General features: G+C 38.4%; 2 protein-coding genes across 2 annotated transcripts; both read left to right on the top strand.

Moving 5' to 3' along the window:
* Positions 1–1,585: 1,585 nt before the first annotated feature.
* On the top strand, positions 1,586–2,239 carry LOC111894187 (uncharacterized). Its single transcript, XM_023890269.1, has one exon. The coding sequence runs from the start codon at positions 1,586–1,588 to the stop codon at positions 2,237–2,239; it is 654 nt and encodes a 217-aa protein (XP_023746037.1).
* A 1,282-nt stretch (positions 2,240–3,521) lies between these two features.
* On the top strand, positions 3,522–17,274 carry LOC111894186 (uncharacterized). Its single transcript, XM_023890267.1, has 3 exons — positions 3,522–4,053; positions 4,210–4,641; positions 17,051–17,274. The coding sequence occupies exons 1-3, from the start codon at positions 3,522–3,524 to the stop codon at positions 17,272–17,274; spliced, it is 1,188 nt and encodes a 395-aa protein (XP_023746035.1).
* The last annotated feature ends 6,306 nt before the right edge of the window (positions 17,275–23,580 follow it).

Here is a 23,580-nt window from a genome sequence, read left to right as displayed (position 1 = left end):
TTTCCTTTTCTTCATTGAGATGTGGTCTGGTGGGATCGGATGGCATTCCGAAGGTCGTTTGATTCATTAGTTATATATTATGTATATGAGTATGGACATACAGGAATTCTCTAGTCAGTTCAGTTAAGAGTCTCTACCTCTAGTCTACACTTACATTAGAAACACACTACCCACTATTTGGAAGTCTCTACCTCTAGTCTACTCTTACATTAGAAACACACTACCCACTATTTGGAAGTCTCTACTTCTAGTACAGCACTTACACACTACCCACTATTTGGAAGTCTCTACCCACTATTTGGGATGCATCTTCAGGACATGGCCTTCTCCGTCGTCTAGATGGTAACTAGAATCTCCTGTTGGGAGAGTAGACATTGTGTGTATAGATCTATACGAGATTGACAACCCTGCACCCAGACTGCTAGCTACAGTCCCGGCCTACCAAGCCAACGGGTGACAATTGTCATATTTCAGACGCTTGTAGGGCGTCTGGTACTCTAGTCAGTACGGTTACGAGTATCCCAGGTTACCTTATAATTCATTGGCCTTAAGGTAACGGTATTTCACCGGCAATTTACACTGTATGCCGATAATTCATTTTCAGAGTTACACTGTTTTGACCTTACGAGACATATCTTTCATTTGATACTGTCTGGGGTCTGTTTTCTCTGTTTTGACCTTACAAGACGTATCTTTCATTTGATACTGCCTGGGGTCTGTTTTTCACTGTTTTAGACCTTACCAGCTGTACCTTTCATTTGGTACCTTCTAGGGTCTGAGTCTCTACTTGTTAGACTGAACCACCCGTGTCGTTAGTTCGATACTCTCCTGGAGTCTATGATTCCTTGCTCTAGTCAGCAGTCCTCACTGCTGAGGCATATGTTATTCTCTGATGTCGTTTGCTTTCCTCAATAATCAAATTCAGTATTTTGATAATGATAGCAATTTAGGGAAAATGACTTTTTACCACATTACACTGACCAGTCTTGGTAGAAGGCTGCTTTATTAAAGAAAATATAGGATTTTCTGGAAAGAACTCTAATACACAATAAACACTTAAACTACTACTTTATAAAGTTATTTGAATAAATGTCACTAAATACTTATGAACTCACGAGCATTTGTAAAAATGCTGATACTCGCTTTTCAAATAACTTGTATTCTTAGGTTAGCATTAGACAGGTACACCCCCGGAGCTGTTGATGAAGATGGCTTAGTACCTTGCTGTACTTTATATATATATTTGCATGTATTACTTTGATACTATAAATTGTAAACCATGTAAAATTATTACTATTAATACAATGTTTTGTTGTACTTTGATTACTATAATGCATGTGTTGTGATACTTGACATGACGTCATCCACCCCAGAACGTTTCCGCCGTTCCGGTTTTGGGGTGTGACAATACTCTATTACTTCATTTGCACACTTAGTCAATATTTTCAATAATCAGTTTTCTTGCAGCATAACCTTCAAGAATATCACTAGTGATCTCTATCGAGTGGTTCAGGATCCTAAGGAATGCCTTATGGATTTTGATAACAGGTTTGGCAAGGAAGCTCTAAGCATCCCCAACATCGACATGGCTACTGCTATAGAGGCCTTCAAGATGGAACTAAGGAAGGATTCACCCTTCTATGAAGACCTTGTGATGACCCTATGTAAGAGATTGGACGAATTCAGGTGCCGAGCATTAACGTTCATAAGGCTTAAAGAAGATAAAGAAATCCAGAAGAGAACCAACCATTCAAGTCAATACGAGAATCCCAATCGGAAAGATGAATCCTCGGCCCCAAGATCATACAAATCGAAGCCCTATTCCAAACCGGATCATTACAAGGTCAATGCCCTCAAAGATGAAGGAAAAGAAGAGAGACTTCCTAAGATCACTGGCTATTGTTTTTCTATGGATATTTCAGGTATAATTCATGTTATGCAGGATCTCGGAGTCAAATTGAGATGGCCGAAAAGGGATAACAAGTCCACCAATTGGAAAGACAGGTCCAAATGGTGTGTTTACCATGAAGGTTTCCATCACATGACGGAGGACTGTATAGCCCTAAGAAAGGAGATCATCTACCTCCTTAGCAAGGGGCACCTCAAAGAGATCCCCGGGAGAAAGAGAGAAGAATCCAAGGAGAACAACCAGGATGGTCACAAGATTCCGGAGAAACCAGGATTTCCACCCCCAAACACCAAGATAATTAACGTTATCTCAGGCGGATCTAACATTTGAGGTACTTCTTAATCTCAGGCTAAAAGATACGCCAAGGTATTTAAAACAGAAAGGAGGATAGAGCACGGAAGAATATCATGGTTAGTGATGATAAGGAAACCACATTTGATGAGACAGACAAGGAAGGGATCCATGATCCTCACCAAGACAGACTCATGATAACATTGTACATGGCCAACCACTTTGTTAGTAGGATCCTGGTTGACGGAGGATCCTCGGTCAATATTGTACTCCTAGACGCACTAAAAAGGATGAACATCTCGGAATCAGAGATAATCAGAAGGTCCTCGATCCTTATAGGATTTAGCGGGGAAACGAAACACACTATTAGGGAGATAAAGCTACCAATATACATAAAGGGGGTAAACTCTATACTAAAATTTTGTGTTATTGACACTTTATCTTCTTATAATGTGATACTAGGTATACCATGGATCCACGAGATGAAAGTTGTTCCATCAACGTATCATCAGTGTGTAAAAATGCCCACTCCATGGGGAACCGTGAAGATCATGGGGGATCAACAAGAATCGAAAGAATGTTATAAAACCTCTATGAAACATGCAACCAAACCCTACCAAGCGTAGCAATCAAGGCAAGGGGCACGACATGTTCTAGAAACGAAGGGGAAATATGTAAAGGAAGTGCCCCTGGGAATTGAGGATCCTGAAGCTAAAGCCTTCATGGGATCCTCAATACCTAAGCAAATCGAGCAAGTTCTGTTAGACTTCCTTCGAACCAGAAGCAAGACATTCGCATGGAAACACGGAGATATGAAAGGTAGAGATAAGAGAATTATCACTCACAAACTTAATATTGATCCTTCTTTCAGACTAATACACCAAAAGAGATGGAATTTTGCACCTGAAAGGAATCAGATCATCCAAGAATAAGTAGAGAAGCTCCTCAAGACATGAATGATCAATGAAGTGAAGTTCCCAAGATGGCTAGCTGACGTGGTTGTCGTACAAAAGAAAAACGGCAAATGGTGAGTATGTCTAGTCTAAACGGATCTTAACAAGGCTTGTCCTAAGGATCCTTTCCCTCTACCACATATTGACTCTATGATAGATTCAACGGTTGGCCACAAACTTTTAACCTTCATGGATGCTTCAGCAGGATTCCAACAATTCCAGATGGAACCATCCGATCAAGAAGATACATCGTTTATAACACCAACATGTATATATTATTACATTGCAATGACTTTTGGTCTTAAAATGCAGGAGCAACATACCAAAGATTGGTGTATCGCATGTTTAAAGACAAGTTGGGGCACACCATGGAGGTCTATATTGACGACATGGTGGTGAAGTCAATGAAAGCTGAAGATCATCTCAGGGATCTTAAAGATGCATTTGGCATCCTAAACGAATACAATATGAAGTTGAATCCACTCAAATGCCACTTTCGGATTAAGTCGGGCAAGTTCCTTGGGTATATGGTAACCAAGATAGGAATAGAAGCAAGCCCGGAGCAGGTTAAAGCAATCATCGAGCTGAAATCCCCATATTCAACAAAAGACATCCAAAGGCCAACTGGAAGGGTAACGACACTCAACAAGTTCATTTCAAGATACTCAGAAAGATGTAAACCCTTTTACGATATCTTGAAGAAGAACAATAGGTTCGAATGGACTGAATATCACAAAAAAGGTTTTCAGGAACTCAAAAATTATTTGAGTTTCACGCCATTACTGGTAAAGCCTATAGATGGAGAACCACTTCTCCTCTACCTCTCTGTATCCTCAAACGTGGTAAGTGTTGTCCTAGCCAAGGATCTTAACGGAGACCAACATCGTATCTACTATGTAAGTAAAAGTCTCGTGGATCATGAAACCAGGTACTCTCACCTCGAAAAAATAATTCTTGCCTTAGTAACTGCTTCTACTAAATTAATACATTATTTCGAAACACATACTATACATGTGAAAACTAATTATCCTATTAACGATGTTATGAGATAACCAGAAATGTCAGGGAGGATGGAAAAATGGTCGGTGAAGTTAAGCACGTTCGACATCAGATATGAACCAAGATCTGTCATAAAGTCACAAGCATTAACAGACTTTGTGGCTGAATTTAGTGATGATCTACAAAACGAAGTAGACATGGAGGGCAAACAGCTCCTAAAACATGAACACTTGGGAAAATGGACACTGTTCACAGATGGAGCTTCAAATAAAAAAGGAACAGGGCTAGGGATCATACTAAAATCGCCACAGGGGGACATCCTACCCCAGGCAGTTAATTGTGAATTCAACACTACCAATAACGAAGCAGAATACGAAGCACTCATCATGAGAATACAATTGGATAAGGATCTTCAAATCAGGGATCTTCATGTATTTGTTGATTGTTTATTACTAACTAATCACTTCAATGGATCTTACGTAGTGAAAGGTGAAAGATTAGCACTATATCTAGAGATCCTCAAAAAATTAGTCTCTGATTTTGAGAACTTTAGCCTAAACCAAGTTCCCAGAGAAGAAAACACAGAAGCAGATGCATTAGCCAACTTAGGATCCTCCCTTAGGATCCCACTAGAAATGAAGATCCCTATAACCCATATAATAACCTGTGACAACCCGAAATTTCTATCTTGTAAAGCCATTCAATTCAATCAAAAGTCAGACTTGTTTCTGCTATCTTTTAGCATTGTTAAGGGTCTATTTGATTGTTCAAGGCCTAGTACATTCGAGTATTGGGTGTTAGGAAGTATCTGCTAGAGTTCATTGTGCAATATTCAAGCCGGAAAACTCCATCACTTGGAGTTTACGGCCGTAAACTAGAGATTATGGTCGTAATCTCTTGCTTGGCCGTGAACTCCTCCCTTAAGTATGATTTTCCTTCAATCTTTCTTTACTTCTCACATTTATAAGTTAAGAAAACTCGATTCTCTCTCAAGTATCACCAAGAAGACCAAGAAGAACACCAAGAACACCAAGAACACACACTAGTTTCTTTGGGCCGTAAACACCCTTTTCTAGCTTCCAAATCGTAAGTATCCTTTCCATATACTTGTTATTCATTACAAGTACATGTTTAGCATCCAAGAAACACCCATTTTAGCATGACCATCAAGAGTTTACGGCCATAAACTCTTCATATGGCCGTAAACCCTTCATGTCATGGCCGTGAACACCATCTTGGCCGTAAACACACTTTTGTGTGGCCGTAAACACCTTTTGTGCAATCATTTGTGATTTAACACTTCATTCCAAGTGTTTCCTAGTACCTAAGGTTGTTCCCTTAAATGATTAGTTGTTGTATACACTAATTATATACATATATGTGTCATTATATGCTTAATAGGATCCGTTTTTGCTCGAGGCTTCATTTGGCACTTAGCATCCTATATCGATCTTACATTCGAATCACTCACTATAGGTGAGTTTATACACCTAACATTTCTTTTAAAAAAATTAAATGCTTTTATAGGGGGGGGGGGGGGATACAATTAGAAAACATTTTGGTTATTGTATCAATCACATATGATTAATAACTATCAAACAAGTGGATTTCTTATACTTCAAACTGTGTTATCAAGCAAACTATTTCAAAACTTTGTATAAACTGACATCAAGTCATCTGTAACCATTAAAATGGTTAAAACTCTTTTATATGCTAAACTCTTTTATCAAACTCTTTTAAACTTATATATTGCAAAATCATGTCTATATAGATATAGTTATATAAATGAGGTTGAAAGGGCTAAGGACTGATAACTCACTTTATTTCCTGTTCCTTGTTTGGTTGTTGACTTAGGGTATCGGTTGTTTGTCTGAGTTTCGTTTGAATATTAGTTATATATTATGTATATGTGTATAGATATAAAGGTTCTTACATCAGTTCAACACCTTTGGATAGCAAAGGTGTACAAACCTACTTAGTCATTTAAACAACATTACTAGTAAAGTATAATATGTATAGTTTAGAGGACTACTACTCACTATTTCTAGTACAATGAAACATACAAGAGTCAGTTCATACATGAGTCAGTTCAAACATACTATAACAAGTAACAGAAAGAACATACTATAATGAGAAACAGGGAGGAACATACTATACAAAAAGAACATACAATACACTAGAACAATAGAACATAGTATACAAATACAAGAATACTATGACATTAATGTGGGCCACTACTTCAAGGCATGGAAATATATTGTTGTGTCACGTTTTGTAACCAGAGTCTCCTGGAGGGAGAGCGTGAGTTTCTGTATAGATCTATACGAGATTGACCATCCTACACCTTGCTGCTAGCTACAATGGGACCTGCAGGTCTACGGGTGACGAATGTCATACCATTTCAACGTCTTTGATCGTCGTGTTTTACTAGTCAATCAAGTATGGTTATAATCTCATCACATTTTACCTTAATTAAACAATTAGTTTAAGGTAGTTAGTACAATGGTAGTTACTATATACAATACTGCAGTACATCTTTATTTTCCCATTACATTCACATTGTGATCTTCTCACATAAATGGTAATGTAAACTATATTTTTTGTAATGATAGTCATACTTGGGAAAAACACTCACTTTTACAAAAGAACAAACACACAGAAGAGTCGGGTCTTGGTAGAAGACTACTTTTCATTATAAGTAGAAAATATAGAATTTTCTAGGAGATACAAACATTTACATCAAACAACTTACAAACATTCACATCAATCATTTACAAACACTTTCATCAAACTTATACAAACACTGACACTAAAATACTTATGAAATCACCAGCTTAAATGTTGATCTACTCTTTCAAAATAACTTGTATTCTTAGGTCACCAGTAGATAGGTACATTGGACCAGGTTTTGAGAAGACGATGCACATTCGAGACTCGTCTTTTATTTTGATTCATATTTTGGTCTCTTTCAAACTATACACATAACACACTTGTATTAAATTATATTATTAATGAATGGATGATGTTGTTTCTTGTTTACTATTGTGTATTGTTATGATACTGAATATGACGTCCTCCCCCCCTGAACGTTTCTATCATTCCGGTTTGGGGGTGTGACATAACCCCAACCATAGAAACCCTCTCCGACAAATCCGATGATCCTAAACAACCAACACGCGTAGAAATTATTAAAGATCCTGACCTTCAAACCCCTCCTCGAAGGGACCCCGACGAACAGGATCATCAAAGAAGTCGACGATCATGGACCCAACCCATTATGGAGTATCTCCAAAATTGCACAATTCCAACAGAAGAAGAAAGCGAAAGAGCATTCAGAACAAGAGTCTCAAGATTCATAATAATCCAAGCGAAACTCTATAAAAAGTCTATGGCAGGACCATACCTTAGATGCTTGGAAGATCCTGAAGCTGCAGAAGTCTTGAAGGACATACATGAAGGAGACTGTGGCAATCACACTAGAGGAAAATCCTTATGCTCCAAGATACTTAGAACATGATACTACTGGCCGATCATGAAGAGAGATTCTTTTCTACATGCTCAAAAGTGTGATGCTTGCCAAAGATATAGCAACATCCTACATCAACCAGCAGAACCTCTACATCCTATTATCTCTCCATGGCCATTCATGAAATGGGGAATGGATATAGTAGAAAAATTACCAATAGCCCTAGGAGGAAAACTCTTCATGCTAGTGATGACTGATTACTTCTCAAAGTGGATCGAAGCTGAAGCCTTCGTTTAGGTAAGAGACAATGAGGTAGTCTCATTTATTAAATGTAATATCTTGACCAGGGTTGGGATCCCGGTTGAAATCATATGCGACAATCCTAATTCACAAGCAAAAGAACAAGAGACTTTTGCACAAGTTGGGGGATCAAAATGATAATGTCCACTCCTGTTCATCCCCAAGCTAATGGTCAAGCAAAATCCAACAATAAAATCATAGTAAACAACTTAAAGAAAAGGTTAGATAAGAAGAAGGGAAGATGGGCAAAAGAGCTTATTTTCGTCTTATAGGCAGATAGGACTACTTCCAAAGTAGCCACAGGTGAGACCCCCTACTCTTTGGTGGTTGGGACAGAAGCAGTAATCCCTACCGAAGTAGTGATCCCGATGGCAAGATACTTGCTGCAAGATTAAGAGAGTAACGACAAGATCCTAGCTCAAGATCTTGACACTATTGATGAACTCAATTATCTTGCCATAGTACGCATTGATGTGCATCAACAAAGGATCAACAAGGCTTACAATAAGAACATAAACATCAAAAGATTCCAAATAGGAGACTTGGTATTAAGGAAAACATTCCAAAACACCAAAGACCCTAGTGCAGGTAAATTAGCTCCTAAGTGGAAAGGACCATATCTCATAGATGCTGAAACAGTAAAAGGAGCATATTGGCTAGCGACACTCGAAGGAGACATTTTGCCAAGATCCTGAAATGCTATACATCTCAAAGCATACTATATGTAAATAAGGTTGACTAATATCCAACAAAACCAAGGTGCACATGTTCATTACCTTGAACTATTCATCATTACTTACTTTCTCCACGATTATATTACTAACTTAAGCATCAGAGAGGCGTAAGCTAGAATAACGCACACTCCTAGCTAACGTTTTCCATGCAGAACAACACACAACTAAATATCTAAATAAGCAATGATCCTAAAACATGAGGATCCTAGAGGATAAACTTTTGGATTAGTGTCTAAGGCTGTAACTATATTTGGTAAGTACTTGACTCGGTTATGCATGGTCCTTTTGGTTTGCCTTCCCCATAGCAACTTGACATGATGTTTTGTTAAGAGAGAAGAGATATTATTGTTAATACATTATGAGAATAATATATTAAAGGAATAATAATGTTATTTGATTAATATAAGCCATATATTAATTGAGAATTAATTTGGTGACTTAAAGAGGTTAATTGAATAAAGGGGCATAAATTGTCAAATTTGTGATAGTTGTGTTTGGGCTATGTATCCTTATGGATATAAGGGTGGATGGATTTTAGGTTTGGGAGACCATAAAATCGTCCAAGCCTAATATCTAGGAGGATCTTTGGATTGCTTAGGGCCTAAGTTATTCAATTAGGGTTAAAGGTGAAACCCCAGTAGCTCATAGTATAAATAGATCCCTTGGGTGAGGTAAATCGGCACTCATGCAAAGCAAGGAACCCTAGAGTCGATTTCTCACCCTCCTCTCTCTCTCTCTCAAGATCATCCTCTTGCTAGTTGGTGTTTGTAAGCCATTAGAGGAGTGACAATTGTGACTCTAAGCTCCAAGAAGAAGAAGTATCAAGCAAGGAACTCAAGGTATTGTTCTAGATCCGATTTCATATGATAAGATTCAATTATTTACATTAGATCTAGAATTGTAAGTCTTGGATACAATGCATGTTCAATTAGAGAAACCTAGATCCAAGCATTAGGGTTTGCATGTGCACATAGGAAAGTTCTTATGTCTCAAACCCATCAGTGGTATCAGAGCTTTGACTGATTTCTATTGAATTGATGCATTGGTTGATTGCTTGTTGCTTGAAAAAATTCGTTTTTTGTGATTTTGCCTGATGAACTCGGCGAGTTCCACTATGGACTCGGCGAGTAGCTCCAACTCGGCGAGTCCATAGAGGAACTCGGCGAGTTGGAGCGTCAAAATGAGGTAGTTTCGGGATTTCTTGTTGTTCTACTTGATGATACTTGCATTAACTGTTTTGGGTAATTAAAATCTGATTTTAATCAAATATATGAGTATATTCTTGACCAAACAAAAGATAATTACTAATTAGTTGAATAATAATTTCCTTATATGATAATAACTGATTATTTGAATTGAATTGGTGAATTGTGTTGCAAGTAATATTGAATTTTAGATAGAAAGGTATTCTGACTTTATTGGATCAAATAAGAACCTAAGCATTCTACTAGTTTGGAAGATCAAATTGAGATAATCTAATTAGTAGATTTATATTATTTGCTATTTGATCATCATGTTTTGAAAAGTTTAAAACTTGTCCTCAAGTTTTGAAATTTAAGTTTTGTGATTAAAAGTTTAATTTGAATAATTTAAATTTCAAACCCTAGAATTTTACAAGTTTAAAATTCAACACTATAATATATTATTACAAGCTTAATATACATATATATATATATATATATATATATATATATATATATATATATATATATATATATATATATATATATGTATGTATGTATGTATGATTAAAAAATGCTAGTCTTACTGTTAGTAGGCCTCATTCACAAAGCCGGTCTATAAGGTGGGTATAAGTTTGTTGCCTATAAAATGACGCTTAATGGGTGTACACTCACACCCACCGCTTGCTTGACAGGTGGAGGTCGTTTGCCGAACGGGTAGGATAGGACAAGCCTTTTCTCATTAATAAGTATAATGAATCTATTTAAAGTAACTAAACGTGTTTCATAAAATTCCCAATCTTAGTTACTTTAGGAAAAGTAAATTGATGCAATCCCATGAAATTACACTTTGCACCCTTGTTTTGATGTTAGTGGAGCGTGTGTGGTTAATCGACACACTAATTGGTTCTAAGCAAAGGTGGCAAAGGGTGATTCTTTGTATGTCATAGTTCGGTGGAGCGTGTGTAGTTTACCGGCACATCGAAGAAGTGATTGCAACAAAGAAGGCACCATGTAGATTTGCATGGTTATTCACACCCGCTCTGTGATCCTCGGTATCCTAGTCACAAACTAGAGGGGCATATTGAGATTTAAACATGCCATTGAAAAGTTCAATGAATCTCAAAGAAATCTAGGAATTCTCAATACATTTAAAACTTATGCTTATGTTTTTCATGGTGAAGAAGTAGTGAGTCGTCATTCACTTACCTCCAAATTATTTGCATGTTGGATAACGGCATCCCTTTTCTAATGTGTAAATAATGTTGTTGGGTCCTAGCCCTAAATTTTCATTTTGGGTGTTAATTAGGGACTTAATTCTAATCAACTTTGTTCTTTTCTATTTGTAGATGTCTAACGCAAACAACGTTGCTGCTAGCTCATTCACGCTAATGAGCCTTTGTCAAAAAGTGACTTTCGATGGATCGATCTTTGGCGAATGGATAGGATACATTCGCACGATCGCGCGTTACGAGGACAAAGAGTATGTTCTCGATGAGAAGCTCGAGAAGATCAATCCACAAACTGCTACTCCCGAAGAAATGGCTGTCTTTGAGACCCATGAGTGTGATGCAACGAAAGTCCATTGCATAATGATAGCCACAATGAACTCCGAATTCCAAAAGTCCTATGAGGACATGTATCCTTATGAGATGCATCTAGACTTGATGGAGAGATATCACCAAAGCACGAGGCAAGAGCGCTATGAGATCATAACGAATATGATCACTGCTAAAATGGGAAGTGGAGAGTCTCTAACAGTGCACTTGCAAAAGATGCAAAGGTATGTTGATCGTCTTCGCAAGTTGAATGTCAACTTTGGGGAAGATTTGGCTATCGAAATTGTTCTTCACTCCTTGCCCTCATGCTACAACCAATTTAGGATGACCTACCACATGAACAAGGAAGAGGTCACCCTAAGCAAACTCCAAGGGCTCCTAAGGACTGCTGAGAGCAACCTCAAGGACTAGTCTGTTGCACCAACTCCCAATCCACCCGCTGCTCCTGTTTTGGCTATTGGTCAGGGAAGGGGCAAGAAGAGGAAGGCTTCTTCGAAGAACCACCGCAAGGGAAAGTCCCAATATGGTTCCTATTCTAGTGGGACCAAGGTTGATCCTGCTAAGCCCAACCCAAACCCAAAGGAGGCAGAGTTCCATCATTGCCACAAAATAGGGCATTGGAAGAGAAGCTGCCCGGAATACCTGCAAGCCATAAAGGATGGGAAGATCAAGCCATCTTTCGCAGGTATTTACACAATTAAATCTAATGATTCATCTCATGCTATTTCTTGGGTTCTTGATACAGCGTGTGGTTACCACATTTGTTCTTATTTGCAGGGACTAGGAAGAAATAGGGATGTGGAGCTTGGAAGAATTAATCTAATCATGGGGAACAGAAGATCGTTGCCTGTTACCAAGATTGGAGTGTGTTCTTTAGTGCTTAGTAATGGATTGAATTTAGATTTAAATAATTGTTGCTACTCGCCAGATATGGCAAGAAACATCATTTCTTTTCATAGTTTATTTAGACAAGGATTTAGATATTCGTTTAATAATGAGAATGGTTCGATTTATGCTTATCTATATGGTGTTATATATTTTGAAGCAATGCCTTGTAATGGAATTTATGAAACTATTATGGTTGTAGATAACCTAGGAAATGATGTGTTGTGTATGGATTCTTCCAATAGTATGGATAAAGCATCTTTGTGGCATTGTCGTCTTGGACAGGTCAACAAGAAGCGCATAGCCCAACTCCAAAAGGATGGAGTGTTGGAGTCATTCGACCTTAAGGAAGATGACACGTGTGAATCTTGTTTACTTGGAAAGATGACCAAGTCACCCTTCACTGGCACTTGTGAGAGGGGTGAGGGTTTATTGGATCTCATACTCACCGACGTGTGTGGGCCCTTTAGATCCACCACAAAGGATGGGAACCGCTTCTACGTGACTTTCACCGATGATTATAGTAGATATGGGTATATTTACTTAATCAAGCACAAGTCAGAAATGTTTGAAAAGTTCAAAGAGTTCAAGCATGAAGTGGAGAATCAATTGGGCAGCAAATGGATGTCAAGACCGCTTTCCTTAACGGGAAGTTGGTTGAGGATGTTTACATGGCTCAACCAGAGGGTTTTGTCAATCCGAAGCATCCCAATAGAGTGTGCAAGCTTGAGAAGTCCATTTATGGACTTAAGCAAGCATCTCGAAGATGGAATCTTTGCTTCGATGAGAAAGTCAAAGAGTTTGGATTTGTGCGAAGTGAAGATGAATCATGTGTATATGTCAAGGCCAGTGGGAGTATAGTTAGCTTCCTCATTTTGTATGTCGATGACATACTGCTCATAGGAAACGACGTCCCGAATTTGCAGGAGGTTAAGTCCTGGCTCAGGAAATGCTTCGCTATGAAGGACCTCAGAGAGGCTTCCTATATTTTGGGAATAAGGATAGTGAGAGAACGAAGTAAGAGACTAATAGGACTTAGTCAGAATACTTACTTTGATAAAGTACTAAAACGTTTTTGTATGGAAAACTCGAAGAAGGGAGAACTACCGATACAGGGTAATGTCATGCTGAGTAAGACTCAAAGTCCGAGTACAGAAGTTGAGATAGCTGAGATGAGCCGAGTACCCTACGCTTCCGCAGTTGGCTCAATCATGTATGCTATGACTTGTACTCGCCCTGATGTGGCCTTTTCTTTGAGCATGGTCAGTAGATATCTAGGGAACCCTGGTTGAGCTCATTGGATTGCGGTCAAGAATATACTTAAGTACCTTCGGAGGACCAAGGAATGGTTTTTAGTCCTCGGAGGGAGTGATGACTTAAAGGTGCGAGGGTATAGTGACGCCAGCTTCCAGACCGAAAGGGACAACTACCGTTCGCATTCGGGCTGGGGCTTTACCCTTAATGGAGGAGCAGTGACTTGGAAAAGTTTCAAACAAGAAACCATAGCTGATTCAACGTGTGAATCAGAGTACATTGCAGCGAACGAAGTGTCAAAGGAGGCGATGTGGTTGAAGAACTTCATTGGTGATCTTGGAGTTGTGCCTACCATAAAGGAGCCAATGGAAATTTTCTGTGATAATGAAGGAGCGGTTGCCTTGACCAAGGAACCGAGGGATCATGGTAGATCTCGGCATGTCGATAGAAAATATCACTTTATTAGACATCGAGTAGAAGAAGGACACCTCGTAGTAAAGAGGGTATCGTCAGAGGATAACCCAACAGATCCGCTTACCAAGGGACTGAGCAGGGTTAAGCATTTGCAGCACGCTAGGAGCATTGGGCTGAAAGACGACATTAGTTTAGATTAGATAGTTTTAGAAACATGTAATAGATAAATGTAATTGACATTTGATGATTAAATAAAAGAGTATTATTTATAAGTAAAGCTATTGTCTTATGTTGATTGATTAACTATTGTTTCACTTTGCATGTTTTGACTTCCTGAATAATTGAGTTATTAAGAATAATCGAATTATTCAAATGGTCCACAATCATTCATATGTTGGAAGTAGGTATGAATGAAGATTGTCATGAATTGGTGTGTAGATTGTCTAAAAGGTATTAGATATAGCAAAGGTTTGCTGCAACGTTCATGAGTGCTTATGAACAAGTTTTGAGCATTGGAATAAACCCGCACTTGCTGGAATCACTTTATGGAATGTGATGCAAGTGATCGCAAGACGATAATATAATATGGTCTTAAAACCTAGATATATGGTTTATTGTTTAGTAATCGGTTTTGCATTGACAATGCGAAACCGCATCAGTAAATTGATGTCATAAAACGCATTGTTGTGTGTAGTTGATTAGTAAATAGTAAATGCATATGAATCAAAGTTTATTTGTTACTTTTATCCTAAGAGGGTAAAAGCGATATCAGGGCCCCTCGATGATTTGATTTGACTTATGTGTCGGGCCCGGTTAGGACTAAATTGATGTGTTCAATTAAGTTCTATGTCAAATGAATCTGAGATCGAGAAACCAACTGCTGGACAATAAGTTCCATGAGACTGTTTGCACCATATCTAAACAGAGGACTGTACGATCCCTTATCTAAAGGACATGATACTTATAAGATCAGAGTTTTACAGCGTCTTTGGGAGCTACGATTGCTAATCGGATTGTGTTTGCATATATAGTTACTAGACTTATCCAAGTGGGAGACTGTTGGATTTGTGTCTAAGGCTATAACTATATTTGGTAAGTACTTGACCCGGTTGTGCATGGTCCTTTTGGGTTGCCTTCACCATAACAACTTGACAGGATGTTTTGTTAAGAGAGAAGAGATATTATTGTTAATATATTATGAGAATAATATATTAAAGGAATAAGAATGTTATTTGATTAATATAAGTCATATATTAATTGAGAAATAATTTGGTGACTTAAAGAGGTTAATTGAATAAAGGGGCATAAACTGTCAAATGTGTGATAGTTGTGTTTTGGGCTATGTATCCTTATGGATATAAGGGTGGACGGATTTTAGGGTTGGGAGACCATAAAATCGTCCAAGCCTAATATCTAGGAGGATCTTTGGATTGCTTAGGGCCTAAGTTATTCAATTAGGGTTAAAGGTGAAACCCTAGTAGCTCATAGTATAAATAGATCCCTTGGGTGAGGGAAATCGGCACTCATGAAAGGCAAGGAACCCTAGAGCCGATTTCTCACCCTCATCTCTCTCTCTCTCTCTCTCTCAAGATCATCCTCTTGCTAGTTGGTGTTTGTAAGCCATTAGAGGAGTGACAATTGTGACTCTAAGCTCCAGGAAGAAGAAGTATCAAGAAAGGAACTCAAGGTATTGTTCTAGATCCGATTTCATATGATAAGATTCAATTATTTACATTAGATCTAGAATTGTAAGTCTTGGATACAATGCATGTTCAATTAGAGAAACCTAGATCCAAGCATTAGGGTTTGCATGTGCACATAGGAAAGTTCTTATGGCTCAAACCCATCATAAAGATCCTGGAACACTAGGATCCTTAAGCTTGAAGATCCTGAAACATAAGGATCCTCACAATTAAAAGATCCTAAAACATAAGCCTCCTAACATGTAAAGATCTCGGCATCTTAACAATTCCATTATATCCACAAGCTAGAGACTGATCATCTCTCTTACGTTTAAAGGTACTTAATCCCCTCTAAGGTTTAAAGAGCTAATTACCTCTTTCACACGGACTAAGGTTTATACACCTTGCTTAAACGCATGATGTCTAACTATGGGATACGAATAAGGGGATCATTTCAAGATGTAGTGGCTTGGCAACCCTCTTATCCTTGAACATAAGTTAAGATACTTAAGGTTTATAATATTTCCATGTTATCCAAAATTTGGGATCCTACCCTAGTGATTACTTAAGGTTTATAACATTGTCATGTTATCCAAAAGGTTGGATCTTACCCTCGAAATACCATAAGGTTCCTAACATCTTTATGTTACCACTCGTTGGGATTCTTTCCCCAGAAGATACACACAAGTCATAACATTTTCATAAGTAGGGAAATTTCCCATGAGATACATCACAGGTTGGGATTTTCCCCAGTACATAACATTAAACATGTTATGAGTCGAACTTATGGTGTTACCCAAGAATATTGTCAAAGTTTATAACCTAAACAAGTTATCTTGAGAAGGGAATTCCCCCGTATGACCTAGGATCCTCATCTTTAAGGATCCTCATCATTAAGGATCCTCATCCTTATGGATCCTCATCGTTAATGATCCTCATCGATCCTCATTGGTAAAGAGCCTTTTTGCCAGAAATCAATAGTGAACATAAGTTCTTAGTGAAGTTGAGGTTTATCCTCAGTAAATTCCAAGGTTGAAGAACTTACGAAGCTTAAGGAAAAACTTGGAGATAATTAGATTCCATCTATCCTTATACTCAAAAAACTCTAGACAAAGCTTTAGGATCTTAAACTTTCTAGTATCCTAAGCAAAACCCATTTGGCTATCAGAATTCAAGCACGCTAAAAATGATCCACTAAGAAATTTTGTCTCAGGATTGTTTGTAGGAACCAAATTTGCTGGGATCCTAATTATTCAAGGATCCTAATATCATAACAATCATGCAGAGAAATCAAAAGAGAGAAATGAAAGGAAAATACTACCATGTCATTCAAAAAAGGGTTGCGTATCAAACCAAACAAAAGGTTAATTGTTTTTACCTCATTGATAAAAATAAAAACTACTTAAACTAATTTTTTTTGCAGGCCTAGACCTTAGCCTGGTCATCATCGGCCACACCCTTCTTCTCCCCTCCTTCAGTCAGCCGCAGTACAGGATCCTGGTTGGCGGTAGCAGGCTTTCCAGTCAATTTGGCCAGTGCCTCGCGCCAACCATCCACGTCCCAAGAACCTGCATTTTTAAGATCCTCTGCGAGACGGATCAGAGATCACTTCCTCCATCTCGAGCAAGTGCTCCTCCTCCTTCTTGACCTTCTCCTTGTTGAACAACTCCACTCTCCTCAACAGGTCTTCATTAGTCGCTTTTCACATCCTATCCTGTCCCTGAAGGGTTTATTCTGCCCTCTCCGCTCGGATCCTTAGATCTACGGAAATATGATTAGAAACCTGAAACGAAGACCTACTAGGTCAGAAAAAGATAGAACAGAAGATAGACAAAAAAATAACCCTAATACTTACAGCTTGGGAGAAGAGCTTTCCTGCAGGATGGTTTGATCGAATCGGAAGGATCTCTTGGCTTCAGACAAGGCCAAGAACTTCTCAATCTTCTCTTCAGAATCCTCAGCAACAAGAATGAGCACTTCAAATTTGAAAGCTTCAAGGGAGAAAACAAAATAAGAAGATGTGAATTCGAGGATCCTTATATTAATATTAAAGAATCCTACCCTTTTTGACCCAGGTATCCGGTAGGAGATCCCTATTGGGAAAAGATTCACGTCTTACTAAGAGGTATCTTTCTTTCCAAGCTCCATCATTGTGCTTGGTTTTCAAGACTAGAGGAAATCTGTGGGTTTTAACCTTGAGGAGGAAATGAGAATTCCCAAAGGCTGTGAGATCATATACATAGACCAATTCAGAAAGGCCTATATCAAGGCCTTTTGATTGATTTACCTGGTCAATCCAATATAGGATCCTCCAGACAATTGACATGGCCTGGATATACAAAATCCCAGTCACCCTGAAGAATTCAGAGGCAATCCCGAGAAAAGTATATCTCAAACCCAAGGAGAAGGGGTACTCAGGAAAGCACACCTAAGTGGGAGAAATGAAGATGGGTCATAATGAGAGGATCGAAGGGACTGAAAACAGCTTTGGAAGGAAAGGCGTCGTTGAGTCTTAAAGACTCAATATCATCGTCGCCGAAGGAACGCGTCTCCTCATAGGAGAGGATCCCTTGATCAATAAAGTCTTCATCAGGGTGGGGCTAAGATGTTTTTCAGTGAAACGACCATTTTTCTAACCATATCGGAAGAAATAAAAATGTAGAAATAATCACCTGCTAATAAACCACCGATACTCGAAAAGTAGCACAGGTAAAGAAAGGAAGAACGAGTTGAGTAAAGAATAAAGGAACTGATTATGTCTATTTATACTAAGGAGTTGAGTCTGATTTGACTGTTAACGGATTTCAAAATTACCTAGCCATTGGGGGTTAATTCTGAAAATTACTTTTCTCTCTCCTTTTACCTCTCTAATTTAAGTTATTCCTAATGTTTCCGAAACTAACTCTTACATTTTCAAGAATAACTTGGGGGAAATTGTTGGGGCTAGGATCCTCAAAGCCTCTAGGATCCTCAAACCTGATTGAATATTCAGGATCCTCAACTATCTCAGGATCCCGGCTATTACCGTTATCATCATTTACTAATATTTATAACAGTTATATTTTGTTCTTAATTGACACATGTGCAGAATAGTCAAGAGAAGACTTAGTCTTAACAGAGTTTCGTCTCAACTATGCTAAAGACCCAGAATACCAAGTCAAATAACGTTCATGAAGCTGGTCATGGAAGATCCCGAAAATAGCGGACATCTTGTTAGCTAGTTTAGACTATAAATTGACACTTGTATCTCGAACACAGCACACTGTTGTTTACTCTGAGCTTACTCTATGAAATTATTCACTTGTTTTTATTGAAATATTCTCTGTAACCACCATTTTACATCAATAAAATCATCAAGGCAGGTGATCATTATCACCTCCCAATGTTTTGTGCCTGAGATCCTAGTAAGGATCAAGGGCTTTCCTTGTAAACCATTATGTCAGTCTCTTTTATCATTTGCTATTGTACAATTCAAACATCACAACCTCTCATTCAATTTGGTTGATTAGTACTTGTGTAATTTTGACCAAAACACGAGTGATGACCGACTACTTCTCGAAGTGGATAGAACCATAAGCTTTTGTTCAGGTAAGAGACAAAGAGGTAGTCTTATTTATTAAACGCAATATCTTGACCAGGTTTGGGATTCCTGCCGAAATCATATGTGACAACGGGTCCTAGTTCATAAGATAAAGGACAAGAAACTTTTGCACGAGTTGGGGAATCAAAATGATAATACCTACTCCTATTCACTCTCATGCTAACGGTCAAGCAAAATCTAGCAACAAAATCATAGTTAATAATTTGAAGGAAATGTTAGATGAAAAGAAAGAAAAATAGGCAAAAGAACCTCCTTTCATCCTATGGGCAGACAGGACCACTTCCAAAGTAGCCATAGGCCAAACCCCATATTCCTTGGTGCTCGGAGCAGAAGCAATTATCCCCAGTGAAGTAGTGATCCCAACAGCAAGATACCTACTTCAAAGTCAAGAAGACAACGACAGAATATTGGCCCAAGATCTTGATACAATTGATGAACTCAAGGATCTTGTCAAGATCCACATCGTTGCTCATCAACAGCGAATCACCAAGGCATACAACAAAAATATAAAATTTAGAAGATTCCAGATAAACTGACACCTAAATGAGAAGGACCGTATCTCATAGATGCTGAAGCAGGAAATGAGTCATATTGGATAACTACCCTCGATGGAGGCGTCTTGCCAAGATCCTGGAATGATATACACCTTAAAGCTTATTTTATGTAAGTAAGATTAGTTATTTTCCTACACACTCAAGGTACACATACTCTTTACCTTTTACCCTTTATTTATTACTATTTGATATCGTTAAATACCATTACTAACTTAAGTATCGGAGGGGCGTAAATACCATTACTAACTTAAGTATCGGAGGGGCGTTAGCTAGACTAACACCCACCCCTAGCTAATGTTTGTTGTGCACATGGACTCAAGGATCCTGACACACAAAGATCCTAACACACAACGATCTTGATACATGAAGATCCAAGGGTCCTGACATACAAGGATCTTGAAATTTAAGGACCCTAGCACTTAAGAGTCCCATGGCTACAACGTTCTATGAGTCTTAACGATTGCAATACACAAGTATCCTAGTAACTAAGAATAGAGAATGATCGTCTCTCCTAAGAAGGAGGGTACTTAATCCCATCTAAGGTTTAAAGAGTTAATTACCTCTTTCATATGAGTTAAGGTTTCCACACCTCTCTTGGACGCACACTATCTAACTATGGGATGTGAATAAAGGGATCATTTCACGCTGCAGTGACTTGGAAACCCTCTTATTTCTGAACATAATTTAAGATCATAAAGTTTAAATCTAAGGTTCATAACATTTTCATGTTATCTCAAGTTGGGATCTTCCCCAGAAAATACACATGGTTCATAACATTTTCATGTTATCTCAAGTTGGGATCTCCCCTAGATAATAACTAAGGCTTATAACATTTTTATGTTATCATACGATTTGAGATCTTCCCCAGTAATTTACTAAGGTTCATAAGTCTTATCTGCTACCTAAAATTGGGATAACCCCTAGAAATTATGCAAGACGCGTAGCATTATCATGCTACAAAACAAGATCTCTCTCAGTTATTTCCCAAGTTGGAGTTATTTCCAATTAATTCCCAAGACGGATCCTCCCCAAGTTCACTAAGTTAATACCGACCAAGGATCCTCCCTGATGAACTCCTAAAGCAAGGATCCTTCCACATGAGAACTTCAAGATCCTATGGAACCAAGGGAATCATAACTCTACACTTCTCCTAAGTTAGAAGAACGCGAATCCTAAAGGTCATGAAGCGTAAGGATAATCATGTTCTCTCAATCCTTATTTTTAAGTTATTTCTTCTTAAGCGACGATGGAAGATTTATCATCCCAAAGGGATCTCAACTATTTTGAGATCCTAAACGAGTTACTAACTATTTTTAGGTTATTCAGATCCTGAGAGTTCTTACAAATACTAAAGTCTTTAACATCCTGATTTTAAGAAATCCTAATCATACAAATAAAGAAAGATATATAAAAGCAAGCATAACCATGGATTATAAGGGTTGCATGCCCCACAAAAATTAAATTGTCTTACACCCCTTAAAACCAAAAACTATTTGAACTAATTCTTAGAAGGCCTAGACCGTAGACTGGTCATCACTGCCTAGGGTCTTCTCATCCTCGCCCTCCTTTGGATGCCGCCCTTCAGGATCCTGACTGGTGTTAACAGGTTCACCAGTTAGTTGGGCAATAGGGGCACACCACCCTTCCAGGTTCTAGGATCCTGTGTTGGCCACGTCTTCAACTATTTGATCTTGGTTTCGCAGATGGACATGACAGTGCTAGCCTTTGCCTCGACGATACCCTCTTCCATATCCATGACGTGCTCCTCTTCCTTCTCTGCCTTCTCCTTGCTTAAAAGTTCCACCATTTTCAGGAGATCCTCATTGGTTGATTTCCCAATTTTCTCTTGTTCTTTGAGGGCTTGTTTGGCTCTTTCAGCCTGGATCGTCAACTTAGCAGAGACGTGGTCGAAGACCTGAAACAAGAAAGACATAAGAATTAGAAAAGAGTAAAAAAGCAAAGGAAGAAGGATATTTGTTCTTACAGCATGAGAGAAGGAAACCAACTTCCGAAGTGCATCTTTTGGTCCAAGATTCTCTGAACTCAACTCAGTGGAACCTATATTCTTTATCTTCTTGAATCTCGAAGTTTTCACAGTCAAATCTATGGGGGCTCTCATGATGGGAATGGATGATAAGTTTTTCTCTTTCTTCACTATCAGTTGACCGCTGGATATTGCCGTATCCAATTTAGCAAGGGTGAAGTGGGCACCAGAACGGGTAGTCTTGGATCCTAAGCAGAACAACAAAGAGCATAAGAAGTCAGGATCCTTCGTACGACAAAGAAGAAGAAGTTAGGATCCTTACCTTTCGACATGGAGAAAGTGGTAGATGAACGTTCTTGATGATTGAATTGGTTGAGTTTGAATGACCTCTATGATTCAGACAAAGTGAAAAGGATTTTGATATTATTTTATGTATCTCCAGCTGGGGGAACTAGCTCGTCAAACTTGAAATCTTCAAAAAATCAAACAACATAAGAAATGTGAATGTCGGGATCCTCAATATAAAAATATGAAATCCTAACCTTTTAACCCAGGACTAAGTAAGAGATTTCCATCAGGAATGGAGTTGCGTTTCACGAAAAAGTATTTTCACCATCATTATGCTTGGACTTCATAACAAGGGGAAATTTATCAGTGTTGATCTTCAACAGGAAATGGGAGTTCCCAAAAGTCGTCAGATTGTAAATATAGGCAAGCTTATTTATGCCAATAGAAAGATCCCCGTAACGATTCATATGATCAGTCCAATAGAGGATCCTCCAAATCGTTGGCATGAATTGAATGTACGAGATTTTTGTGATCTCAAAAAATTAAGAAATGATTCCGGAGAAAGGGTAAGTGAGTCTTGGAGTGAAAGGATACTCGGGAAGACAAACCCAAGTAGAAGAAACGAAATCAGGCTGAATCCTAGCATCGTAAGCCCTAAAAATGGTACTGGCATTAAAAGTTTTGTCCGACTTCAAGATCTCGATGTCATCATCGATGAAGGTACAAGCTTCCTCATAAGACAAGATCTTTTGATCCGTGAAATCATCATCGGGTATAGCAATGATGAATGCACGAGATCGAGTTGCTTTCTTGCCCATGATCAAAACTGAATAGGGACAAATAGAAAAGGAAACAAGAAGAGTACTTTCGATAATACGTGATGAATGTCGGAAATAAGAGCTAAAAGATTAAGATAAAACTAAAGAGTTGAACACCCTATTTATACAAGAATCACAGAGAGGTAAAAGGGTGATTTAACCTATTCCAGCGGCTAGAAATCTATCTGTTGAAATTTAAATTACCCTAGCCGTTAAACTTCAAAATCTTATCTCTTTTTCATTTTGTTTTAAATTATACCTATAAATGGTGGATAACTAACCTCAATATTTTGCAGGAATAATTTTGGGGCAATTGTTAGGGGCATGATTGTAGCACCTGGTTCCTGGTAAGTAAAATTTATCTAAGTATTTTGCATTTTTGGCCTTGGACTCGACAAGTTGTAGGCCCAACTCGCCAAGTAGAGACAGGTTTGGGAGCACGTTTAAGTTGGCGACTCGGCGAGTCCACATTCTGGACTCGGCGAGTCCCCGCTGTCTGATGAAATCCTAAATTTCAAGGGTTTGCACCCTATTTAAACCAACCTTATGTGCCCCAACCTCGCCCCCTTCACCCTCAGAGCTCCCAACACCGTCCAAACCCTTATTCCTTGAGATATTGAAGTGATTTGGTGTGTTTCTTGAAGATATTGAGAGAAAAGAAGAGTAGATCAAGAAGAGAAGAAGGAGACCAAACATCCTTGTGTTATC

Source organism: Lactuca sativa, chromosome 6 (genome assembly GCF_002870075.4).
Source record: "Lactuca sativa cultivar Salinas chromosome 6, Lsat_Salinas_v11, whole genome shotgun sequence".
NCBI classification, from domain to species: Eukaryota; Viridiplantae; Streptophyta; class Magnoliopsida; order Asterales; family Asteraceae; genus Lactuca; species Lactuca sativa.
The sequence above is the reverse complement of the archived record's forward strand: the minus strand, read 5'-3'. Positions and strand labels throughout refer to the sequence as shown.

Coding starts and splice junctions, on each gene's coding strand:
- LOC111894187 (XM_023890269.1), top strand. CDS start 1,586: ATGGCTACTGCTATAGAGGCCTTCAAGATGGAACTAAGGAAGGATTCA.
- LOC111894186 (XM_023890267.1), top strand. CDS start 3,522: ATGGAGGTCTATATTGACGACATGGTGGTGAAGTCAATGAAAGCTGAA. Junction 4,054..4,209: donor ACATCGTATCTACTATGTAA/GTAAAAGTCTCG, acceptor TGAGATAACCAG/AAATGTCAGGGAGGATGGAA. Junction 4,642..17,050: donor TGGATCTTACGTAGTGAAAG/GTGAAAGATTAG, acceptor TTTTTTTTGCAG/GCCTAGACCTTAGCCTGGTC.